This window comes from Ranitomeya imitator, chromosome 4 (assembly GCF_032444005.1).
Source record: "Ranitomeya imitator isolate aRanImi1 chromosome 4, aRanImi1.pri, whole genome shotgun sequence".
Lineage (NCBI taxonomy): Eukaryota > Metazoa > Chordata > Amphibia > Anura > Dendrobatidae > Ranitomeya > Ranitomeya imitator.
The window spans coordinates 332,294,783-332,310,900 of record NC_091285.1 but is presented as its reverse complement, the minus strand read 5'-3'; the positions used below and the strand labels follow the sequence as shown (position 1 = coordinate 332,310,900).

General features: G+C 47.3%; 1 protein-coding gene across 1 annotated transcript in view; it reads left to right on the top strand.

The window, feature by feature from the left end:
* Positions 1 to 16,118, top strand: part of MOV10L1 (Mov10 like RNA helicase 1) — a 317,167-nt gene that overhangs the window by 277,617 nt on the left and 23,432 nt on the right. The window contains exons 21-22 of the mRNA XM_069764946.1: positions 7,188 to 7,361; positions 7,528 to 7,677. Of these exons, the coding sequence (XP_069621047.1) occupies positions 7,188 to 7,361; positions 7,528 to 7,677 (324 nt within the window). The remainder of the gene's footprint in view (positions 1 to 7,187; positions 7,362 to 7,527; positions 7,678 to 16,118) is intronic.

Sequence of the window (16,118 nt, the reverse complement as noted above, 5' to 3'; positions counted from 1 at the left end):
GTGTGTTTATTAATCTTTTTCCCTTTCGTTTCAGCTACACTTCTGGGGGTTACAGGAGGGCAGTTCTTCTCACCCTGATTCCCCGCATTAAGCGACCGAGAGAGCAGTGTGGTATCACCCACATCGCACCCTCTCGGATCCGCTGGGCAGGACTTTGTTTCATGTCACCCTGGGGTGTTCATGTTTATTTTTGGTGGCCAGTCCTTGCCTTCCCCTGCCCCCTCCCCCCCACCAACCATCTCCTCGTAGTGGGCTGAGAGGAATACGGTGGTCACCTGCGGTGACCTCCCCCCTTTTAAGGGATTGATGCTGTCTTCTGCGCCGGGTGATATAGCGCGGGAAGGAGGACCACATCTCCCAGGACCCTTTCTGCCATCAAGGGATCCTGATGTGTTCCTCATCTTCACGTAGGAAGATCTTCAAGCAACAGCAGTCCCTCCCAATCCCCTTCCAGTCCCTGCATCGTCGCAATCTCCATGCAGGGTACTTAACTTTATTATCCAGCAGCACTCGCCGCTGCACGGGCTAGGGGATTCGGGGGCCATCGGGCGCTCTTTTATTTAAATCTCGCGCCTCTTTCCTCGCAGCGTGTTTTTTCCACATAGTCCTTTCCGCGCCCCTTTTTCTTCCTCGTTCCCAGCGCTGGACACACCTCGCTTGCAGCCTAGCACTGGTATTGGCCACGCTCCGGCGGGCCACACCCCCCTTTTCCCTGCCAGCCTATTGGGCACTTGGTTTCTCTTCAGCCGGCCACGCCCCACTGTTTGGCACGTTCTCTGCACGAGCAGACTCTCGCAGCCTGTGCTTTCCTGGCCAGCTGCCTCCTGTGCATCGCGCTGCAGACCTTTCATCATGTCCATCTCTCAGGAGGCCCCTAATGCTCAGGATGAGTGCACTCCCCTGGAGTGGGCTGTTGCAATGTCTCAGTCAGTCTCCGACCTGACTAAATTGTCTCAGTCCCTGGTTCAGGTACTAGAACGTATTCCACTGCTGACTACTGCCACCAGTGCCACGAACGCTTCTCACAGCGATTCACTCGCACCTGTCCAAGATCCTCACAAGGGCAGACTTGAGAAAAGAACCAGAAAGCGTTTTCTGTCTAGTTCTTCATCCACTTCTCCGGATCCAGCTGCGTCAGCCGGAATACCGCTCTCTACCCTTTCCCCCTCTTCGCAGGCAGACGTCGGGTCAGATGTATCCTCTCAGTCGGATTCTGACTCAGATGCAGAACAGACTTCCGCAACGCAGGATATGGTTGACAGCCTTGCCATTTTTTCAAACTCTTGAGCTTAAGGAGGAAGCTTCTCAGGACATCTCTGTTTCTTTCAAACGGATGAAGCATCCTTCTAGAGTTTTTCCCAATCATAAGGAATTTGATAACACTACGTCTAGACACTGGGAACACCCTGGTAAACGTTTTCCAGGGAGGAAACGTTTATACATTTTATACCCGTTTGCTGCAGACCTTGTTAGCAAATGGTCCGAATCTCCTTAGGTGGATCCACCTGTGTCTAGATTATCCTCCCAGACAGTGCTGTCCATTCCTGACGCGGCATCTCTAAAGGACCCCACGGACAGACAAATTGAGGCTCTAACCAAATCCGCTTTTGAAGCTTCTGGTACCTCTCTCTGCCCCAATTTCGCCTCTACCTGGGTGACGAAAGCGGTGTCGGCCTGGGCTAAAACCCTACGCAGAGGCATTGTAGCTTCGGCTCTCGCACAGGATCTAGCGGATTTAGCAGATCAGATTTGACTGGCTGGAAAGTACCTTCTGAATGCTTCTCTGGATGCGGCTGCTTGCTCTGCAAGGGCAAACAGCAATATTGTCGCCATTCGCCGTGTCCTCTGGCTGAAGGCACAGATCCCACTTCCAAAAAATTCCTCACAGGTTTGCCTTTCCAGGGATCCAGGCTCTTTGGAGCGCAGCTAGACCAAATGATCTCGGGCGCCACGGGCGGTAAGAGCACTTCTCTTCCGCAATCTAAGCCTAGGTGTCCCTTCAATAGAAAGGGACCCCATCCTTTTGCCCCTTTCGCTCCTTCGCCTCCTCAGGTGGTTCCTCTCAGCATGACCGGTCTTCCACTCAAAAGGACTGAAGGAAGCCTTCTTTCAGACCTACCCCTCACTGGAGAGCTAAAGGCCGCTCCTCCAAATCTTCCAGTTCTCGCGACCATAGATTTTCTTCCAAATAACGGGTCACCTCCACCTGGTAATCTTTCCAGGGTGGGAGGCAGGCTTCTTGTGTTCACAGAGCCTTGGTTATCGGTGGTCGACGACGCCAGGGTCAGGGAGATTGTCACATCAGGTTACAAAATTGAATTTTCGTCGCCCCCAGGAAGACATTTTTCCTCTCCCGCCCACCCAAACGGCCCTCCCATGTCCCACGGCTTTTTCAGGCGGCCGATTCCCTTCTCACCTCAGGGGTAATCGTCCCAGTACCTTCCAACCAGCGGTTTCCTGTTTTTACTCAAATCTATTTGTAGTTCCGAAAAAAAATACGGCTCTCTTCGCCCGATTTTGGACCTCAAACGGTTGAACCGCCACCTCCAGATTCGGCACTTCAAGATGGAGTCCTCGGTGATCGCCTCCATGGAACCGGGAGAATTTCTGTGCTCTGTGGACATTCGGGATGCGTATCTGCACATTCCGATTTGTGTTCAGCATCAGAGGTTCCTTCGTTTTGCGATCCAGGACCAACATTCCCAATTCACGGCTCTTCATTTCGGCTTGGCGTCCGCCCCCAGAGTCTTTATGAAGCTAATGGCGGCGGTCATGGCCATCCTTCGGTCGAAAGGGATTCTCGTAATCCCAGTCAGAGGGGGTTCCCGTTCTCTTAGTAGCTCCAGATTGGCCCCGCAGGGCCTGGTACGCGGAGCTAGTGAACATGTTATCGGACGTACCTTGGAGGCTCCCTGACCGTCTGTATCTTCTATCGCAGGGTCCCCTCTTCCACCCGAGTTCTCGGTCTCTGAATTTAATGGTATGGCCGTTGAGGCCGCGATCCTGAAGGACGCAGGTTTTTCTCAACATGTCATACAAACCATGATAAGAGCTAGGAAACTGGCATCTTCCCGTATCTACCATAGATGTTGTAAGGCCTTTTTCCGATGGTGTGTCGTAAACTGTCTATCCCTTATGGTTTTTTCCCTCCCTTCGCTTCTCTGATTTCTTCAGACGGGTATAGATTTGAACCTCTCCCTGAGCACGTTAAAGGGTCAGGTTTCTGCCTTGTCAATTCTCTTTCATTGTCAATTCTCTTTCAAAGAGACCTTGCTTCTCTCCCCCAGGTGAGAACCTTCCTTCAGGGGGTTGCTCATGTTGCACCTTCTAACTATGCTCCGGTCACTCTTTGAGACCTCAACCTTGTGCTTGGCGCCCTCCAGTGTACGCCTTTTGAACCGATTCGGGACATCTCTTTTTCGCTTCTTTCCTGGAAAGTAGCTTTTTTGGTCGCCATCACCTCGATCAGAAGAGTTTCCAGGTTGGCGGAGTCCTGTCGTTCCCCCTTTCTGGTCCTTCATCAGGACAAAGTTTTCCTTCGGCCTGTCCCTTCTATTCTGCCAAAGGTGGTTTCGGCTTTTCACATCAATGAAGACATCGTCCTTTCTTCTTTGTGCCCTTCCCCAGTTCATCCTTTGGAGAAATCTCTCCACAATTTGGATGTGGTCAGGGCTATCCGAGTCTACCTTGCCAGAACTGCTACTTTTCGTCAGTCCGACCCTCTGTATGTCGTCTCGGAAGGTCGTCAGAAGGGGCTCCCCACCTCTAAGTCAACAATTGCTCGGTGGATCCCTTCGGCGGTACTGGGGGCGTACCGTGTTCAAGACAAACAACCTTCCCCAGGGGTGAGGGCTCACTCTACCCGGGCTGTGGGAGCTTCTTGGACAGTTCGTGACCAAGCTACGGCCTCACAGTTTTGTAAGGCCGCAACTTGGTCGTCCATACACACCTTTGTGAAATTCTACAAGGTGCACACTCAAGCTTCTGCGGATGTAGGCCTGGGTAGGAAGATACTGCAGGCGACGGTTTCGCACCAGCCGACCTAGTTCTCTATTCTTATTATCCCGCCCTGGGGACTGCTTTTGGACGTCCCATGGTTACCTGTGTCCCCCAATGAAGTGAGAAAGAAAGGGATTTTTGGTTCTTACCATAAAATCTCTTTCTTGGAGCCTTCATTGGGGGACACAGCACCCTCCCTTTATGTTGTACCGTATTGGCCAACGTGCCGTTGTTGTGGGTTGGTACATAGGTTGAGTTGTTTATACTTGTTCCTACTACTGCTTTTGCACCAACTGAGTTGCCTGGTGCCTGTCGAAGGGTGTATACTGTCGGGGAGGAGTGATTTTTCTTTATTTGCATAGTGTCAGTCTCCTAGCGACAGCAGCATACACCCATGGTTGCCTGTGTCCCCCAATGAAGGCTCCAAGAAAGAGATTTTACGGTAAGAACCAAAAATCCCTCTTTCTCCTAGAAAATTATTGCAATTATACATGTTTTTTAATATATTTCCTTTGTGTGTATTGAAACACAAAAAAGAGAGACAAAAAGGCAAATTGGACATAATTTCACACACAACCGCAAAAAATGGACACTCAAAATTGTTGGCACCCTCAACTTTATATTTGGTTGCACAGCCTTTGGAATAAAACACTGCAATCAATCGCTTCCTACACCTCTCAACTGGAATTTGGACCACTCTTTTGCAAACTGCTCCAGGTCTTTCATACGTGAAAGGTGCCTTCTCGCGACAGCATGTTTAAGATCTCTTTACAGATGTTTAATGGGATTTAGATCCAATCTCATTTCTGGCAACTTCAGGATTCCTCCAGCACTTTGTTTACATCCATTTAAGTGCTTTTTGAAGATGTTTGTGGTCATTGTCCTGCTTAAAGACCCATGACCTAGGACACAAACCCAGCTTTCGGACACTGGGCACTACATTGCGACCCAAAATCCTTCAATAATGTTCTTATTTCATGATGCCATGCACACAGTCAAGGCATCCAGTGCCAGAGGCAGCAAAAGCACCCTATAACATCTTTGAACCGCCACCATATTTGACTGTAGGTACTGTGTTCTTTTTTTGTAGGCGTCATTCCATTTTTGGTAAACAATAGATTGATGTGCTTCAGCAAAAACTCTTACCTTGGTCTCATCTGTTCACAAAGCGCTTTCTCAGAGGATTTCAGCTTGCTCACGCACATTTTGACAAACTACAGTCTAGCTTTTTTATGTCTCTGTGACAGCAGTGGGTCCTCCTCGGCTGATAATTCGCACTGACATTGATGCACCCTGCGCCTGCAGGACAGCTTGGAATTTTTGGGGAATTTGATTGGGGCTGCTGATTCACTATCTGGACTATCCAGGGAGTTTAGCTATAATTCCATGGGTTGTAAACTTTTTGATTAGCGTATATACTCGAGTATAAGCCGACCCGAGTATAAGCCGACCCCCCTAATTTTGCCACAAAAAACTGGGAAAACTTATTGACTCGAGTATAAGCCTAGGTTAGGAAATGCAGCAGCTACCAGTGAATTTCAAAAATAAAAATAGATGCTCCATACCGTTCATTATTGCCCCATAAGATGCTCCATATAAAGCTGTGCCACATATAATTCTCCATATCGTTCATTGTTGCCCCATAGATGCTCCATAGAAAGCTGTACCCCATATAGAATGCTCTGCACCATTGATTATGGCCCCATAGATGCTCCTTATAAAGCTGTGCCATATAGAATGTTCTGCACCGTTCATTATTGCCCCATGGATGCTCCTTATAATGCTGTGCCATATAGAATGTTCTGCACCGTTCATTATTGCCCCATAGATGCTCCTTATAATGCTGTGCCATATATAATGCTGCTGCTGCTGCAATAAAAAAAAAATCACATACTCACCTCTCTTCGCCCAGGACGCCGGCGCTTTCAATATTTACCTGCTCCTCGTGCGGCTCCGTCTCCAGCACTGACGCTTAGCAGAGGGCGTGCACTGACTACGTCACCGCGCCCTCTGACCTGAGCATCACTGCCAGAGGACGCTGGAGACGGAGCCGCATCGGAGCGAGGAGCGGTAAATATTGTGCAGCGCTGCGCTCCCCGTATACTTACCTGCTCCTGGCGCGGTCCCTGCAGTCCCTGGCTTCCCCGGCGCCGCATCTTCTTCCTGTATTGAGCGGTCACAGTTACCGATCATTTACAGCAATGAATATGCGGCTCCACCCCTATGGGAGGTGGAGCCGCATATTCATTTCTGTAATGAGCGGTGCCATGTGACCACTCGGTACAGGAAGAATCTGCAGCGTCGGGGAAGCCAGGGACTGCAGGGACGGCGCCGGGAGCAGGTAAGTATAATTACACAGCCCCCGCTCCCCCTCCCCTGCTGACCTCCCGGTATATGACTCGAGTATAAGCCGAGAGGGGGACTTTCAGCCCAAAAAAATGGGCTGAAAATCTCGGCTTATACTCGAGTATATACGGTATATTGCACACTGTGGACAAAGAACATCAAGATCTCTGGAGATGGAGTTGTAACCTTGGAAATGTGGATATTTTTCAACAATTTTGGTTCTCAAAGTCCTCAGACAGTTCTCTTTCTGTTGTCCATGCTTCCTGTGGCACACACAGACACAAAATGCAAAGACTGAGTAAACTTCTCAACTTCTTATCTGGTTTTATGTGTGATTTTCATATTGCCACACCTGTTACTTGCCACAGGTTAGTTTGAAAAAGCATCACCTGCTTGAAACAAAGTGGTTTACCCACAATTTTCCAAAAGTACCAACAATTTTGGAAGACCAATTTGGGGGGTTTGTGTCAAGTTATATCCAATTTCCTTTTTTTTGTTTTCAGTATTTTCTTTTGTATTGTTGCAATATACACAAAAGAAATAAACGTGTATAACTAAACATATGCAATTGCAGTAATTTTCTAGCAGAAATACTTCATTTTCCAGAACAATTTCCAGGGTTCCAACACTTTTGGCCGTGACTGTATACTATGACTGACTATATACATACACACACACACACACTACACACACACACACACACACACACACACACACACACACACACACGGTTTCTAGTTTTCATGTGTACGATTCATTTATCTAAAAAATTCAAATGACATTTACTCTTTAAATATGTTTATCCCAATGTTAATTTGTTTGACCTCTTTAATTATTGAAAGATAACAAAACTGATGAAGAACTACAGATCACACGCAGTTTTGCTTCATCTCCCATCCAAGCTGTTCTACCATAAGGAACTAGAAGTCTGTGCAGATCCAACTGTTGTTAACCGTCTCCTGAGATGGGACAAGTTGCCTAAAATAGGTTTTCCCTTAATTTTCCATGGTGTCCGGGTATGTAAGCCCTCCCATTTTAATATTCTACAGTAATATTAGATGTGACATGTCTTTAGAAACCTGTTTTCTAGAGAGATTTTTTTTCCTGCTTTGCTTGTATATTGTTTCACCTTTAAGGAAGGAATCATGAGCCATTTCTTCATTTAGGAATGTTTGTCTACAGGGAACAGAAATGCGTGAAGGAAGCAACCCATCCTGGTTCAATCCATCAGAAGCTGTGCAGGCCATGAGATACTCCTGCATACTTGCTAAACATGTCACCACATCCGTATCTGCCAGAGACATTGGGGTGATTACACCATACCGGAAACAGGTATTGTATGTGCTGTATTGCATCTATATTACCAATCATCCATTACATAATAACCTGATGAGTGAAGAGCATGTCAAATGAAAATGGCACCAGTCATAGGGAAAGATAATAGGCAGCATGGGACTACTTATTTCTTGGAAGTTTATTTGCAGGATAATATAAAGGAGTTGTATAAAGATCACAATTTATTGCATATCTGCAGGGAAAGCAACACTGGTGGTACTACTGCAGAATCCCTCAACGTCTCATGTCTGCTGTTTGAGTAGAGCAGCATCACATGACTACTATTTCATTAAAAGTCTTTGACAAAAAAAATAGAGATAGTACTTCATGTGTAGAAAAATAATAGATGGGTTCCCGGCAGTTTTCCCATGTGTTCCACGATCATCTAGTTGAATGCAGAGCATCCTTTTAGGACGGTACAGGAAATGTACTCTGTAGCTTTCAGGATGTAGCAGCCGCTGTCCACTTTAGAATATCAAGAACTTTCCCAATTAGAAAATATGAAACAATTGTTAACCAAAATTGGATCAAGAGGCCCATGCAAAAATGAACAACCAATAACACACTTTGATAGAGTTCCCAAATACAGATATGAACCTATAATTAATCTAAACTTATAATAAAAAATAACCAAAAAAGAAATTCTAAATATAATTTCTCCTTTGCCTCATTGGTGGACACAGACTATGGGTGTATGCTGCTGCGACTGAGAGACTGACACTAAGTGAATACAAAAAAAGTTAGCTCCTCCTCTGCAGTGTACACCCTCATTCTGGCTCCCAGAGAACTAGTTCTTGCTTAGTGTCCGTAGGAGGCACACGGACGGGTCTGCTATTCAGACCAAAAGTTGTTTTAGTTTTCAATTTTAACTTTTTACCCTATTTGATTTTTACTTTTTCCATGGACGAATGGGGTGACGGATCCTTTTAAGGTTCCGATCTCCTGGAACCATCAAGCAGCGAGCACGGCAAGTGTTGCCTCCCCATATCCTCTCCTGCAACGTGGGATGCCACGCCTGGGCTGATTTTTAGGGGTCCCTTGAAGGGCACCAATCTCCCCGCACCATCAACAGACGAGCACATGGAGTGTCGCCTCCATGTATCCTCTTCTGCAGCCAGGCCTAATGCCGGACAACTGGCCCTTTCCACCCGGGGGCTTGAACTCCGTGGATGTACAGAGGTCCCCGCCCCTTGGCATCCATGCAGCCCCCACTGCATCACCACTGTTAAAGTGGATGATGGAAGGAGGCGGACGGTCCCTCTCCACCTCCCTAACAAAGGGAGGGTGGATCGAGGGTTCCCTGCACCGTCCAAAACAGCAGCAGAGAGAATTTTTTGTTTTTTTATTTTTTCCTGACCTGCTGGATAGAGCTGCGTACTCTGCCATCTGGCAGCTTCCGGGTAAGTGCCCCTCTAAGTGGGCTTCATCGGGGCTGAAGTGGCTGGAGGGCTCTGAGTAGCGGTCCGGGCGGCGCTGGTCAGCGAATCCACATGTGGAGAGGGGTCCCTTTCATCTTCCCTACTTGGCACCGGCTGGCACCAAAAATTTAGTCGGCGGCTCCGCCCACTTTACGGGCGCTTCTCTGCAAATCTCGGTGGCCATTTTCATCCTCCTGCCACTTCCGGACATGAACTGGCATCCGGAAGCGGCTGCTCATCTCCTCCTGCTGCTTCCGGACACGAGCTGGCATCCGGGAGCCGTGACGGGATCCGGCGATATATAGAGCTGAGGACAGCAATTCCAACGCGACGCTGGGGATCACAGGTTCTGGGTAAGGAGGTCGAGGATGTCCCTATTAAAGGCAGTATGGGTAGAGATCCCTATTAAAGGCACCACGTAGGTGCCCAGCCCCAATAGGACTATTACATTCTTTTTCAGAAAGCCCGTGACCCCAAATGCGCTCAGGAGCCCTCCGACGCCACCGATAAGTGTACTTAGTACCCCTGAGCGGGTTTAGTCACTGTAGCAATTCATGGCTTCTCTGGCCAAAGGATTGAATACCTCCGTGACCCATCTGTGGATCGGAGCGTTCGCAAGACTGATTCAGATGGATCCTCCTACACAGGCGCCGTCGGCTAGCAGGGGCCGCAAGCATTCTAGAAACGTACAGATGTGTAGAAAACGGATCCGTAGTACGTTACTTGAGCAATCACGTGCCTTGTCCGTGAGCTCTCTCTCTCGCCAGAGTTCCAGAAAACGGGGGATTCACTTATCAGGGCTGTCAACCAGACTCTGAAGATTGACCAGGATTCCTCCCGAAACTCGCAGTGTCTTTCAGGGGGACTATTTGCCCTCATACAGCGTTTGCCAATTCACCCGTAGGTTCGGGTTATACTTAACCAGCACAGAGAGCGACCTGATAAACGCCTCACAGGTCAGACGCCTCTTGAGTTGAGGTACCTCCATTTTTTTTTTTAGCTTATCTGCGGAAAGATTGAGCTGAATATCTCCTGCTGTATTTTGTTCGGCTCCAGAACCCTTCTATCCTGGCCGCATGGATCAACAACCCACAGACCTCGGGTTCAGCATTATCCATAGTTGCCGCCCCAGGAGCTAAAGCTATGGTCTCCTAGACGCCTCTTTGGATGCGGTTAGCTACGCTGCACTATCAGTGGCAAATGCCCACGGATAAACGTAATCACGTTCAAACGGACATTATGGATCAGTGTATAGAAAATGAACTCTGTGTGTAAAAAAATAAAAAAAAATAAATAAAGTCTCTGACATCTCTTCCGTACTAGCATGACTGTTTATTTAGAGTGAAGCTGGTTCAGCTTGTCTCTGATGCTAAGGGAAGAAAGAGCAAATTTCCTCCGCAGCAAGGCTTAGACATCCTTTTTGGCGTCCACAACAAATCCTTTTTTCGGACACCATAGATTCACTGTGTTAAGACAGAATCATTGTTCCGGTCCCAGTAAACGAAGGGCTCAATGGGTTCTACTCAAATCTGTTTGCAGTTCGGTCATTACTTTAGCTGCATGGGGTCCTGGGATCAAGATCCCACCATGGAGGTTATCGGACCTGCAGCACCCATAGGCAACAGTCTTGGGTAAGTGCTCTGACCCTGAGGCCCCATTGCTTTTCCCTGCAAGGACGCATGGGTTTAACGTGTCATGGGGTGTTCTGTGGTACAGCCTCTTTTTGCAGGGACTGGGATCTAGACTGCACTATACCCCAACCCCCGAGTGTGTTTCGTGACTGTCGCAGCCCATAGAGTCACTGGTCACAGGGATACCATCCCTTCCTCTATTGGTCAGGGTCTTCACTAGCTTGCCTCGGATGATTCCTCTGTCTGTAGTGCAGCACGTTGATTCAGTGGTTAGCACTGCAGCCTTGAAGCGATGGAATCTTGGGTTCAGATCCCACCACGAATCATGCAAACTCATCAATACAAGAGGGGCGTTTGTAGCATCCATAGACAATGGGATGCTTACCTCCTTATTCCGATTTTCCCTTCTCTAGACATTCCTGAGCTTTGCCATTCCCGAACAGCATTTTCAGTTCACGGCCTTGCTACTATTCCCACAGTGCCGTCATGTCCATCTTGCACTCTCGGGGCGTGATCGTTCTGCCCTACTCAGATGACCTTCTGATCAGCGGTCCATCCTTCCAGGACTGTGTGAAGTGCCTTTCGTATCACTGGCGATACTCTTTTCTCACCTGAGCTCCCAGATAAACGTATACAAGTCTTCCCTCATTCCAGCCCAATGGATATCCTTTTTAGGAATGACCCTGGATACCTCCGAGTGTTGGTGATTCTCCATCAAGACGAGGTCCGAGCCTTTCAACAAGGAAACCAAGCACTTAGCTTCTCATCCCGTCATTCCATCCGGTTTGCCATGAGGGCACTGAGGTAAAATGGTAACTTCAATGGAAGCGGTCTCTTTCCACTTAGCTGCATCTCCATCCCCTGCAACATGAACCCACTTTCACTTGATCGCCGGTGCCGCTTGCCCCGGAGGGTCAAGCAACCTCTCAGGGGTGGACATTGAAGTCTTCTCTCCTCCAGGGGAAATCCTTTCTCCCGGTTTAATGGCTAAGTGGTGACTACCGATGCCAGTCTCATTGGCGGGGGAGTAGTCTTGCATCACATCTCTTTTCATGGGTTCTGGTCAACCCGGGAGTCGAGCCCTCCCGATCAATGTCCGGAAAATCCGAGCAATCGGGAAAGCCCTGCAGCAGTTCCATTATCTCCTGGCGGGTCTCCCCATCCAAATTCAATTGGACAAAGCCACGGCTGTCACATATATCAATCATCAAAGGGGTATCCGCAGCAGGGCGGCCATGCGCGAGGTAGCCCTTATTCTCTGATGAGTGGAGAGGAACCACTCGGTATTTTCAGCAGTCCATATCCCAGGCGTGGAAAATTTAGTGGTAGTTCTTTCTTAGCCGTCAAAGTCTCGCCTTGACACAGTGGGAACTTCATCTGGAGGTCTTTCAACAGATATATGTATTTGCTTAAAGATTCCTGACGTGGATCTGATGGCTTCAAGCTTGAACGCCAAGGTACTCCACTTCAGAGCTTGGTCTCTGGATCCCAAGACCATCAAGGTGCATGCACGGGTCTCTCCGTGGCTTCAGTTTCATCTTCCATTTTCTTTTCTTCCGAGGGTCATCAGGAAGATCTAAGCGGAGGAGAACCCAGTAATCCTTGTCGCCAGGTTTGGCCACCCTGGGCATGGTATGCAAATTTAGTGCAGATAGTCGCCGATGTCCCGTGGCGACTGCTGATCATCCAGATCTCCTCTCCCAACGTCATGAGAAATCGGGTCCTGTGTTTAACGGCCTGGCCGTTGAACCCTGGGAGCGATCTCAAGCTGGGTTCTCTCATCAGGAGTTTCCCACCATGATAGCGTTGGGAAGCATGCATCTGCTAGCATCTACCACCACACCTGATAACCTTTTTCGAACGATGCGGGTACAGCGGACGTCCTCGTGTCTTCTCTGTTCCCTCCATTTTGGCAATTTTCCCCAGTCTGGTCTGGAATCAAGTTTGGCGCTCAAGTCTCTCTCTAATGCCAGATCTCGGCTTTATCTGTTTTATTCCAGCGCAGGATTGCTTCCAATCGACAAGTGAGGTTTTTCATTCAAACAACCTCCCATGTGGTATTCGCCTATAGAATGCCATTAGAGGCCTTGGACCTTATGTTGGTCCTGGGTGCTCTTCAGACGCCTTTCGAACCATTACAGGATGTCTTGTTGCCAGTTCTGTCTCGGAAGGTCATCTTTTCTTGTTGCAGTGATGTCGCATTGCCGTCTATCAGGCAAGTCTCAGAGCTAGCCACTCTGTCCTGTCGAGTTCCTTTCCTGATTTTTCACGAGGACAAGATGGTCATTGAGTCATCTTCGTTCTTTGTCGACCAAGGTGGTCTCTTTTTTTTTTTTTGTTCATTTGTAACGAGGACATTGTCCTTCTCTCTGTTTTTGTCCAGCACCAGTTCATCGGGTGGAATGAGCTCTTCACACCCTGGATGTAGTGAGGGCGCTCAGAAGGTTCTTCTCGAAGACGGTGCCCTTCAGTAGGTCGGACACCCTATCCGTGCTTCCTGAGGGTCTCGGGCAGGGTTTAGCCGCTTCAGGGCCACAATACCAAATGGATTCGCTTGGCTATTCAGAAGTCCTACCGCATCAGAGATAGGGCCTATCCCAGCGGGGATTAAGGCACACTTTACTCAGTCTGTGGACTTTTTTTTTTGAGCCATTTTTTTTTAGCCATTCGCCATCGGGCGTGGACAGAACGGGTTTGCAAGGCTGCGACTTGGTACAGCCTACGCTCTCAGACTTCTGCACACGCAGCCCTTAGTCAGTTTAGTCAGTTGGGACATGGGGGTCGATCTATTATGATGTTCCCCACCCATGGACTGCTTTGGGACGTCCCATGGTCTGTGTCCCCCAGTGAGGCGAAGGAGAAAGGGGGATTTTTGCGAGTACTCACCGTAAAATCCTTTTCTCCATGCCCATCATTGGGGGACACAGCACCGTCCCCACAACCCCACCCCCCCCCCCCCCCCCCCCGTTAATATTTTGGCTTGCGCTTGTTTTTTTCTTTAATTTGATGTGTTGTACTCTAATATGATGTTAATGATCTACTGCTTTTGCACTGAACTGGTTCTCTGAGAGCTAGCATGAGGGTGTATACTGCAGAGGAGGAGCTAACTTTATTTGTATTCACTTAGTGTCAGCCTCCTAGTGGCAGCAGCATACGCCCATGGTCTGTGTCCCCAATGATTGGCTTGGAGAAAAGGATTTTATGGTGAGGACTCAGAAAAATCCCCATTTTATTAATTACAATTAGAGATGATCGAATAGCTTTGGCTAAGTGCTTACCCGAATAGCTATAGCACTTTTGGAAAAGCTGCCTCGGTAACCTGTATACCTGGAGTGATCCTGATAATCAGCTGTTCGGCACCGCAGCTGTATGTGTTGCGGCTGTTTCACTGTCACAACACATGCATGGAGAGCCTGTTTGTTGGGGTCTCCATCCATGTGTTGTGACTATGACACAGCCTTGCTACATGCAGCTCTGACTCGGAACAGCTGATTATCGGGAGCGCTCCAGGTATCCAGGTGACAGATGCAACTACTCAGGAAGCGCTATAGCTATTCAGATAAGCACTTATCCGAAGCTATTCGACCATCCCTAATTACAATACACAAAAATAGAAGATAAAAAATATATAAAAACGCCCCATAAAACCCCAAAAATGGCAGAGTGGTGAATGGTAAATCACATTATCCCAACAGTAGAATAAATAACAAACATAGTAACTTAGTCAAAAAATAAGGGATAAGGTATAAACAAAATAACAAGTATGATTAGGGAACCAAAGACATAGTTATATGAAAAGATAACAAAAATGGTAAAGTTAGAAATCTTTACTAATTAAATGACCTTACAAAAAAGTCCAAATGATAAAGCAGTATGAACAAGCAATACATAACCACAATGAACCAACCCTTCAAACTTATTAAAGTGCAATGACATCCATACCCACCAGCAAATGCCATAATAAATGCATCAGCATAACACACCCCTGCCCAGTACCCACACACTTGTTTTGTTGGCTAACAAGAAACGCGCGTCGGAGTACTACGCAGTGTGGTGTGTTATGCTGGTGCATTTACTGTGGCGTTTGCTGGTGGGTACTGGTGTCATCGAATTTTAATATGTTTGAAGGGATCGTTGGAGTTATGTATTGGTATTTATATTAATTAAAATTTTTATACAACTATGCTATTGTATTACTCCCCATCCCCCCTTCCCCAATGCTTTTTTTTTTTTTTTTACTAATTTGCGATTTTTGTTATTTGTTATAGTCATTGCCATAATGTGATTTACCATTGATCACAGTCATTTTATTTTATTTTTTTTTTTTTTTTTTTTGGGGGGGGGGGCGGGGGACGGCTATAGAGTGTTTTCGTGTATTTTTCTTTTTGTCTTCCATTTTTGTGTATTGTAATTAATAAAATATCTAACAATCACTTCACAATGTAAAAGTAAACAGAATAAAATAAAGCTTGAGGTGTATTGTCTAAGAGTCTGTGCTTACTGCTTATACCAGCTCCTAAAATTTTGCAATGCTTTTCCTGCACAGACTGGTCACCTTGTCAGGCTAGTCAGTTTAATTCTTAAGACAATATTTTGCTGGGAAATCTTGGGTCCTGACAATTCCTGTGAATGTTACATTGATAAATACCACCTGCACAATGGAGATTTTCTGAAATTTACACTAATGGCCTTAAAGGGGTTTTCCCACAGACAAAAGTATATTTTAATCAATAGATCTTGGAATAATAACTTCCACAATTGGATGCGTATAAATAGAATGTTCTTGTGGTGAGATAATGTTATAAATGTGCTCCTGTTGTGTGCTGTGTAATGACTGTGTCTGACCGTGCAGGAACATGGTCTGATCATACCACAGCCCCTGGGCAGGGGAGGATGCAAAAAAGTATACAGACATTACAGCACTGGACCATAGCTGATTCTTTCTGTGAAATAAAGCATTTCTGTGCCTGTTTTTAAACAATATTTTATAATGAGAGTCAATGGGAAATCTGAGCGGTGTTCCTGCAGACCCTACCAGGAGGTCTGGGGAGCTGTGAAAATGTTGAAATGGAAGGAGAACAGCATGGGGTAGATCCCTTGAAGCATCTCTGGCTCGCAGATCGCTGCTGAGAAAAATGTCACAATTTTACTCCATTTTAAAGGAAATCTGTCACCTCAATTTTGCCCTATAAACTGAGGCCACAGCCATCAGGGGCTTATCTACAGCATTCTGTAATGCTGTAGATAAGTCCCTGATGCAACAACCTGAAAGATAAGAAAATACGTTCGCTTATACTCACCCAGGGTCGGTCCCGGTCCGGTTCTGGTCCGATGGGTGTCGCGGTCTGGTGCCTCCCATACGATGACGTCCTCTTCTTTGCTTCCTGCC